The following is a 10,694-nucleotide window of genomic DNA, read 5'->3' as shown; positions in this document are numbered from 1 at the left end:
TAAACACGTAAATGTTTGACATCTGCTGCTGAAGTTAAGTGCTACTATAAGTCTCACAAGAGACCAATATGTCTGCTCCTATTTATATCTGCATTAAATGCATCAAAAATAATGTATGCCTCACTTTTTTCACCAAGCACCTTATGAATTAATGAATGTCTTGTTTTAAGACTCATCCTTCAAGCCACCAAAATAGTTTCTCATTAACTGATATATTAGTATATTTGACATTGTGCCTTCTTGTTATGTGACTGACTTTTGTCAAGAATAAAGAGGGGTTTATTTATCACTCTCTCATACTGGTACAGTAGTTAGTAGTACAATTTTCATCAGTATATCAAAAGGATTTAAATGGACAGAATCAATGATGTATTTAAATTGCAATGCTCAATAGAGTATTGTGTTGTGTTTGTCACTTTGCTGTTGTTGGAATACGCGCGCGAGTGCGTATCTCAAGTTCTCCGTGGTAACGAACGTCTGCTTGTCCCCGCCTCCTCTGCAGGTCATGTGCTGGTGAATGGACCAACCACGCCCATTCCCGTGAAGGCTAAGCCCTCCTCCATCGATCCCGTCGTCCCTCATGTCCCCATGGGTATGTCACTCAACACACAAATCACTCCAAACAGAGCTTTTCCCAAATCCTGTCCAGTACTTCCTGTCATCAGGAAAGCGAGAATGAGAAGAGATTAGATTGATTGTTTAGTCGGTCAGGTGTCATGTCGTCTCTGTCGTGTGGAGACCTCTGTTACTTTTTTCAAATTCAAAAGTATCAAAAGTAGCAGATCTACAAGCTCAAAGCTTCGAGCTTGTAGATCCGCTACTTGTGATACTTTTCTGTGACGTTATTTTATGATCAATAGGGAGTTAAAGGGTAAGTTCACCTCTGGGACAACCCAATCTTATTTTATTGTTGTTTGGGACAAGATCAACACAATCCTGAGTTATTTTTTGTGTTCAATCTGTGTTTTGAGATATTTTAGTATTTCAGCATGAATGATGATGCATTTTGCATCATATGAGTCATCATGCTGCATCATATGATGCAAAATGCACCATCATTCATGCTGACATACTAAAATATCTCAAAAAATAACTCAGGATTGTGTTGATCTTGTCCCAAACAACAATAAAATAAGATCTGGTTGCCCCAGAGGTGAACTTGCCCTTTAATTTACAAAAAAAGAAAAAAAAAAAGAAAACACAAAAAGTTAGACTAGGTAGATAGGAGGTTTGTGTCCGACAGCAACAATATCATAGCAGACATGAAACGCACACACATGCACATACCCACACACACACACACACACACACACACACACACACACACACACATTTTAACCATTTATTTATGTCCACACAAAGGAGATGCATACAGGGACACAAATAGTATAGGTGCAGTAGAGTAACATTTACAAAATCATGGCATTATGTCTTCATGATACAATAGCAAGGCACTTGGTACTCTACGGGTATAAGTAACAGCGTCTCCGCCATATGTGGCGGCTGCCGATTATAGCGGAGACGGAACAATACTTTGCCAGCCTTTTTGCCTCTTTTTTAGGCACTCCAAGTTGTTGCAACCCTCTAACAACCAGCCTGTGGGTATGTCCTAGGCTGCCAAATATGAAAACAAATAGTCTGCACCTGTACCCCAGCTCTGAGATCGTATTTAGGAGAGGTTGGTATTTAATGACCTTGGTCATGAAAGCTTCCTCTAGGCTAGGGTCAAAGGTGCAGGCCATCTCCAATACAGACACTTCCCTGGACTCTTCATCAACCACAACAACATCTGGTGTATTAGCTGTCAAAGATGCAAAAATGTCCAAGTTATCACAGAGATGAAACATGGATGGAATGACACGGGAATGTTTGTACATTCTCACTGAGGGTGCATGATATTTTGATATGTCCTTTGCTATGAGTTCCACTATTCTATCATGGCGTGCTATGTACATCCCTTTGTATGCATAGCAGCCATTCAAGATATGTGACAGTGTTTCAGTGATCTGTTCTGTGGTGTGATGCAAGCAATGAGGAACCTGAGTGCTGGGGAACCAGATGGAAAGATTGAGTCTGGTGGGAAGGACTTGTAATCTGGCTTTAATTGTAAATGTGATGATGTCCTCATTGAGTGCAGTGTTCTTAAAGGGCCTACACCATGCTTTTAAAACTATATTTTTTGTATAAATATATGCTCAAAATTGAGTCTTAGACAGGTTTTAACCCTCAAAAAACACTCTGACCATTCTTTTTGTTTGTTCTAGCTCTACTATAATGAGGCTCTCCAGCTGCAATACCAAAACGGCCTCTGTTTGCTCAGGGGCGCATCTAGTGGGGTTTTTCCAGAAAAAAAAGAAGTTTTTTGAAAAAGAAAAAAAAAAGTTTTGAAAAAAAAATTTTTTTGATTTTTTTTTTTTTTTGACTGAAAAAAAAAAACGGGAATCCGAGAGTGACGTCACTCTCGTCAACTCTCAGAACAGCACTGTTCTGAGAACCCGTGGAAAGCTTTTCATCTCTGTCTGCCCAAAACCAGAGAAAGACACAACGGTCAGAAATAGGACTTTGTGAGGATAGAAGGTGCCAGTGGGACCCCAAAAAAAGGTTTTAAAATAGAAAAAGTGAAAATTCATGGTGTAGGTCCTTTAAGGAATGAATGTGAGACAGAGTGGTCAGCATAGGGGAGACATGCAAGTTTCCATGCGAGTTTCAGTCCAGTCCAGTGTTGTTGCTGTTGGTGTTGGTGTAGGTCCATGAGGGCGCGTCTGGCACCTGTAGCTGTTAGCAGGTGACTGTGACCAGCATCGGTGGCTGTTGCCCTGACCTGGGTGAGTTATGAAGTCCTCTGAAACCCTCACAGTCCCAGAGTCAGACCGCACCCATTGTAGGGACACTCCAAGTACGGACACAGAGGTCATTAAGGTCTGGCCAATCTGACCAGACCCCGAAACCAGCGGAACGGGTGTCACACACACGCACACGCGCACGCACACGCGCGTGCACACACACACACACACACACACACACACACACACACACACACACACACACACACACACACACACACACACACACACACACACACCTACACACACACACACACACACACACACACTTACTGGGGGTAGTGAGCATGCACATATACTGTACTGTACTGTAGGCCTACATGTGTGCCTGAAAGTGTGTGGGCACCTTAGTTCCTCCAGAGGTGTTCTTGTTGTGTGCAGCTCAATGTGTAAATCAGGACTTTGACAGAGCTCAGAATGGAGCTTTCCTCTCCACATACAGTATCTCGGTGGGCACAGACTGCTGCTTTAAAGCCCATTCAGAACGGGTACACATTATTGTGTATCATTATTTTATGCTTTAACTATTGAAAAATAGCAGATATACAAGCTCACAGCGCGGCACCGAGTGCCGCGCTGTGAGCTTGTAGATCTGCTATTTTTGAAAAATCGTGAAAATTAGAATTTTGACCCGTTTCTATAAGTGTCTTTTGAATCCTTCTAAGGTTTCTTGAAAAACTTATGTTTCTGTGTATGTCAGCAATCTGGCCAGCCATCGTCAAAGAAAAGGTCCTTTTCACGTAACTTTTCACAAACGTTCGCTTTAAAAATACATATATTCAAAGATTTGCACACATTTTCAAAAATAGCAGATCTCCAAGCTCGCAGTGAGCTTGTATATCTGCTATTTTTCACTGGTTAAAGCATTCAATAATTCTAGGCCTAAATGGGTTAACACTGCCTGGGAGAGGGCTCTCTAACTCCCACTGGAGCCGCCAGCACAACTACAAAAAAAAAACATATTTGCATATCATTGCTGTCGCGTGGGAAATGTGTACTGTATGTCCAAAACAGTTTCTTTGAATTATTATTTTAAAAGAAATGTAAAAATAGAGACAATAGCTGATGTACAAGCTCACTACGCGTCGCGATGCAAAGTGTTGTGAGCTTGTGGATCTGCTCTACTTTTGTGCGACACTAGCATCATTTACGAAATAAATATTCAAAAGCTGAAACATGGAGATGCAAGGTTTCTGCCCACCAGCGACGATCTCCCGCGGCCTCCAACCAAATGACACACGAGCTGTCGGAACAGTTTGATAGCCATAAACCTGTTTTTACTGCCCTACTGAGCACTTTGGGGAACGAGAACAATGAGGCACAATGCGACAGTAGCACCACTGCACACTGAAAAGCAATGTTTCAATGGTGTTGAGCCACACAATAGTGGCGTTTCCATAAAGCTACTTTTGCGCATTAACGGCTTAATCGCAAAATGTTTTTATGGAAACACTTCAAAATGCGAATAAACTTTAATTATCCGCAAAAAAGATTATCCGCTTGGAGGAGGAGGATTTTGAGGTTTAATCGAATAAACTAAATGCGCTTAAGTGAATGGAAACGGGTCAGACAATAAATGCGAATAAAATATGACGTTCTGGTCCATATCGTCCTCCTATAACACTTTCCCTCACCGCTTAATTAACGTCCATTGTATAGCGTTAGCCTACAAAACAAACCGGTTGTTACACACGGAGTAGCCTCGGAAACCCAGACTTTTATTTTCACACGGAGTGACCCTTCGTCATCACACCGTGTTGCGCGTGCCGAAAGTGTCCGTACAAGCTCAGAGCAGCTCGCATCTGCGACGCTGCAGGATGCAGTCTGCCCCGAGGACTCAACCGGGCGGTGGGCCGGTGTCGGGTCCTCGGGGAGCCCCAGCCCGGGGTCGCTTGCTCTGTGCTCCCGCCGGCCGCACTTTCTCCGCGGCGGTGCGTCGCGACTGGCTCTGGGTCGGGAATCGGGATGCGTGTGCAGCGAGTCACAGCAGTGCACTCACGTCTCTCGGTCTGAATTCAGCCCCATCCCAGCTCTGTGCACTGTGTGCAAGCCCGCGGGAAATGTTTACAGCAGGTCGGTCAGACGGACCAGGCAGGATCTCCCAAGAATCGCATTTCACCAGTTTAATGGAAACGGGCTAAATTCGCTTTGTCTTAAAGCGCATTTCTGATAATTCGCCTCCCTAATTCGAATACGTTTATGGAAACGCCACTATAGACACACATTATTGCTGCGTCGAGTGCCAGCGTAGCCATCTCCACTTGTAGCACAGTTGAAGTGAAATCTTGTTGAATGCTGCACGCGTTTACAAAATAATATTTGTACACACGTGTGTGGCCAACGGAACCGCGAGGAACGTGTTTTGCTTTGCATTTTTTAGAACGAGCCACCGCCCCAGCCCGGGACAGGTTTTACCATCTTGTGAGGTTTTCAGCAACTACGTGGTTGTGCTCAAAATTATTCAACCCCCCTCTGTGAATTTAGCCAATAAACAAGATTTGCAAACTGACAACTGAATGAAATAAATAAATCATACAAGAACAATGTAAATACCGGTAGCTCAACAAAAGTATAATTTCTTCCCTTCAAATTCAGTGCTAAATGCCACTTTCAATGTCACTTCCATTTTCAATTATTCAACTCTTATTTACACCTGAAAACATCTGTAATCAACTGCAATCGACTAATCAAGGGATTAGAACGTTGGCATCAGATGTGCAATCTGGCCTGACTAGAAGTGTGTTGACTTGTTGACTGTGATTAGAGCAGTTATAGAAACATGTCTAAGTCTAAGGAATGGTCAGAAAAGTTCACTCCCCATCTCTCCCCCCATTTTCTGTCAGTCTACTGTCCTATCAATAAAGGCATAAAAAATCCCCAAAACAAATGTTAAAATAAAGAAAAAAATGATAAATACAAAAAGAACGGTTTTGGACATACACGGTTTCCACCCGATTCCACGATTTTCCCAATTTTTTTCAGAAAACCTAGGATTTAGAAGGTGTTTTTAGAATCAGACTCAGTCCTAAATAGTTTAAAGTGAGCCTGGACTGCAGTTCACTTGTGCAGATGGATCAGAATCACAGGGAGGGAGGGAGGGAGAAGAACGTTGAAAAAACAGTACACACTCTGCCTGCATGTCTGGCAAAGAAAGCCTCCCCGAAGGCCTTAAAAAGATCTCATATATAAGTCTAAGGAATGGTCAGAAAAGTTCAGAGAAGAGATTATTGCTTTGTACAAAAAAGGAAAAGGATATAAAACATTTTCAAAGACACTGAATATTCCAATTAGTACAGTGTAGAGCATAGTTCACAAGTTCTAAGTCAAAGGAACAGCGGCTACACTAATGAACACATTTGTCTGAGGGAGTTGAATAATTTCGAGCACAACTGTACTTTCAAAGGTATGACGTCACATTCTTTTTCTGTATTGAGACCTCATGATCAAAGCCCTATGTTGATAACACATTCCCACTGAAGTAAGCACAAGGCATGTCTAGTGTGTTTGAGCAGTCAGGTAGCTTGTTGTACAGGTAGGTAGGCAACGATATTGTCACTGATAATAATAACGTGTTTGTGTAGTGTATGATAAACATGATGATCAGTCTGTTGGGTGCTGATGCCGCCTGCCGCCAGAGTCAAACATTGCAAGAGCACAAATCTTGTATGAAGGGCCCAACCAAATGCATATTAATTTTACTTTTTCAAGGACCCCCTACATGAAAAAGTCTGATAACCACTGATCTAGTAGATGTTTAGTAGTGATGTGGTGACATAGTCCTGCTGGAATGTTTGATAAAGTCCTCCGCGACCCCCTCAAACTGTGGGATGTAAACAGGGGTGAGCGCAGCACAAATGGCATCGATCAATCTTTGCCATGGACATACTAAAATGTCTGTAACTCTTTAAGAGTTTTCTCTCTCACCGCTCTCGGCTTTTCACCCTCAGAGTTAAGGGGGTCCTTGCAAATAAAACGTTTGAGAAACGGGTTAGGGTTAGGGTTAGGGTTAGGTAACTGTACTAAACCGTTAGTTAACCGTACTAGTTGGACTCTTACTATGCCACAGTGTCGTAGCAAATGAGTATATACATATTCTGAAGAAAACCTGGAGACTTGACATTCAGTAATTGGGTCTTATGATCAAAATAAGAACATGATAATTGTGTGTAAATCTAAAATTTGCCACGGATAAGACCAAAATCTTTGCCACGGACACGTTTTGTCAGTGTACAGACCAGGGACGTGCTGGCCATTGGGAAAAGTGGGACAATTCCGAACGGCCGGTTCATTCCTGGCCGGTCCAGGCCGGCCATTAGGAAAAAAAATAAAAGTAAAATGTCGGCCTTCGTTCCATTTTGGGGGCTGGCCGGCCAACAAAGTAAATCATCGCTGTCGGGCAGAAACCTTGTATCTCCAAGTTTCAAATGTATACATTTTTTCGCAAAGTAAAGCCCTGCTTCATCATACAAGGCCGTCGCACAAAAGTAGTGAAAACAGCAGATCTACAAGCACACAGCGCCTTGCGGTGCGAGGCGTTGTGTGCTTGTAGATCGGCTGTTTTCACTAGTTTAATTCATTTTTTTCATAAGTTTTTAAATGATCTGAAATGGCAAATCTTAGAGTAGCAGCAGCGCTATGGAGAGAGATCTCTCTCTATAGCGCGCAATGAGGGCCAGCCTCTCCAACTCTTTTTCCCGGGCTGAATCAGGGGCCCAGAACGTCCCTGGTATACGGACAATGGGACTTACTGTATTGACGACCCCTTGGTCACGACTCACGAGGCCCAGAGCTGTTCCTGGCGAGCTGTGAGCACAAAGCGCTGGCTCCCTGGTGGGTGCAGCGTTGCATGGTGGGACAGCCTCCAGGGAGAAGGCTCCCGGGCAGCTCAGCCTGTGCTCTCCCATGAGCATGCAGGGAGGCTCCCTGCCTGCCCGCAGTCTGTGGAGCCGGGAGCTGTTCCGCACCAGCTGTGGTCGGCGACAGCACATCTGGAAGGGTTAAAGCGGAGGTTAAATTATTTTAAAAATGATAAATACGGGTGCCGCTGGCTTACTGGTCCGGGCACATACCACTTAGGCATTGCCACAATGCCTGGCGGCGTCACCGGTTCGATTCCCGATCCGGACGACCTTTGCCGCGTATCACTCCCCATCTCTCCCCCCATTTTCTGTCAGTCTACTGTCCTATCAATAAAGGCATAAAAAAGCCCAAAAACAAATCTTTTTGTTTCCACCCGATTCCACGATTTTCCCAATTTTTTTCAGAAAACCTAGGTCAGTATTTAGAAGGTGTTTTTAGAATCAGACTCAGTCCTAAATAGTTTAAAGTGAGCCTGGACTGCAGTTCACTTGTGCAGATGTATCAGAATCACAGGGAGGGAGGGAGAAGAACGTTGAAAAAACAGTACACACTCTGCCTGCATGTCTGGCAAAGAAAGCCTCCCCGAAGGCCTTAAAAAGATCTCATATATATGGTGAAGCCCATCAAGATGACAAATGGTAATGATGCTGGAACGCAACGAGCGTGGGAACGCTATGAAAACAACAGAAATCATGAATAACAAGTAAGGAGAATGGAAATAAAAACCTAGTTAAAATGTTGATGACGTGTCACCGAGCTAAAACTGTGTTGATTTTCCTTTTTATTTTTGTCATTGAAACATAATCAGCCGAGCACGAAGCAGACATCAAAGGAAATCTCCTTGGAGTGATGTCAACCCTCCCACCTTTGCGAACCAGCGCCGGCATCTCCTTATAGCGGAGAAGGCTTTTATAGGGGCAGACGTTTTTTCGTGAGCTATTTCCATCGTTAATTCAGGTTTCCGTCAGCGTTATAATAAATCAAAGGCGTTTTCATCTGCATCCTGTTTCCGCCCAAGTGCAATCTCAGCATGCACGGCAGAACATGCATTTATAAGAAAATAATATGAATCATAATCGGGCATAACTAATCAAATCTGACATCTAAATAACATGCACAATGGAACAGAGTAGAGTAGTACACCAGAATAATGTAGTGTGTGTGTGTGTGTGTGTGTGTGTGTGTGTGTGTGTGTGTGTGTGTGTGTGTGTGTGTGTGTGTGTGTGTGTGTGTGTGTGTGTGTGTGTGTGTGTGCGTGCGTGCGTGCGTGCGTGCGTGCGTGCGTGCGTGCGTGCGTGCGTGCGTGCGTGCGTGCGTGCGTGCGTGCGTGCGTGCGTGCGTGCGTGCGTGCGTGCGTGCGTGCGTGCGTGCGTGCGTGCGTGTTCATTCATTTTTCTGTGCTCACCCTCACGTGTTTATTTATTTATGCAAATCTTATTTCGGAAAAAGCCATCGTCATGCACCCCTCCTGTGTCTGGAAAACAATCAAGGTTATACAGAACACAGAGAGAGAGAGAGAGAGAGAGAGAGAGAGAGAGAGAGAGCATTGTGCACACACAATGCAAAAACCCTGAGTGTTATGCAAAAATGGACCCCTATACAGTACAGCTCAGCACCCAGGATTTAGCAGTGTACTGTACACACACACACACACACACACACACACACACACACACACACACACACACACACACACACACACACACACACACACACACACAGGCATACCGAAAGCCTAGTAATGAGATTTGTAATGTGCTTATAACCTTTCTTTCATTGGATGGATGGATTGAACTGAGAGAAGGATCAGGTCATAGTGTTATCGCTCTGCCGAGGCAACGATGAAGGGATGAAAGAGTTTGTGGCAGCCGGGGAGGGGGAGAGAGATGCTCTGAAATGATATGATTAGTGGGGGGAGAGAAAGGATGGACGGGCGGACAGGTGCGTGGATCAATGGACTTGGTGTTACTTTTGATGATGGTGGTGGGGAGCGGGAGAGTGTTTTATGCAGGTCTTTCAGTCCGAGTGTATCAAAGGGTGCGTTCGGAAATGCGCACCGGGTCTGGTTAGGGTTAGGGTTAGGGTTAGTTTTAGGCATAGTTTTACTGAGGTTAGAGTTAGGGTTAGGGTTGGGTTTAGGCATAGTTTTACTGAGGTTAGGGTTAGGGTTAGGGTTAGTTTTAGGCATAGTTTTACTGGGGTTAGAGTTAGGGTTGGGTTTAGGCATAGTTTTACTGAGGTTAGGGTTAGGATTAGGGTTGGGTTTAGGCACTCACTACACTGAGCACACACCCGGTGCACATTTCCGAACGCACCCTTTGATACAATCGGACTGAATCACCTGCAGAATACACTCTCCCGGTGGGGAGCAGTGGTGGATAAAGTACTCACATTTTTTAATTTAGTAAAAGTATCAATACTGCAATGTAGAAATACTTTGTTACAAGTAAATTACAAAATGTTTGAAAATTGCAGATCTACAATAGTACAGCTATTGTAGATCAGCTATTTTCAAATAGCCTAGGTATAAAATAAGGCTAAAGTGGATTAATGTGTGTTTTATAATATTATAATGTACACCTGCAAAGTAACTAGTAACTAAAGTTTTCAAATAAATGTAATGGAGTAGAAGTACAATATTTGGATCCCAGATGTAGTGGAGTAGAAGTAAAAGTACTGAAAACTGGAAATACTCAAGTAAAGTACAAATACCTCAAAACTGTACTTAAGTACAGTTCTTAAGTAAATGTACTTACTTAGTTACTTTACATCACTGTGTATACAGTACAGTAGGTCCAGGTGAAAGAGGTATAGGAAAGTTTGTGCTCTAAACTCGAGGCTTACTATAGGGCTGTAAACACGTGCGAGAGGCCACAGTAAAGTCCATGAACAGAAAGAAGGAGCTTGCACACATCTGTGTTAGAGGCAAAACATTGTATCTCCTTACAAAAGTGCAAAAAGTTAAAGGGTGAAATAAAGTGTTGGTGGTCT

The 10,694-nt window shown here is 43.5% G+C and overlaps 1 protein-coding gene across 1 annotated transcript in view; it reads left to right on the top strand.

The window, feature by feature from the left end:
- The window catches only part of LOC308297681 (pyruvate carboxylase, mitochondrial-like), a 550,569-nt gene that overhangs the window by 403,370 nt on the left and 136,505 nt on the right, over window positions 1-10,694 (top strand). The window contains exon 14 of the mRNA XM_080741213.1: window positions 503-592. Within this exon, the coding sequence (XP_080597339.1) occupies window positions 503-592 (90 nt within the window). The remainder of the gene's footprint in view (window positions 1-502; window positions 593-10,694) is intronic.

This window comes from Nannobrachium achirus, assembly GCF_963921795.1.
Source record: "Nannobrachium achirus genome assembly, chromosome: 14".
NCBI classification, from domain to species: domain Eukaryota; kingdom Metazoa; phylum Chordata; class Actinopteri; order Myctophiformes; family Myctophidae; genus Nannobrachium; species Nannobrachium achirus.
Note: the sequence above shows the minus strand (reverse complement) of the source record. Positions and strands in the feature narration are given on the sequence as shown.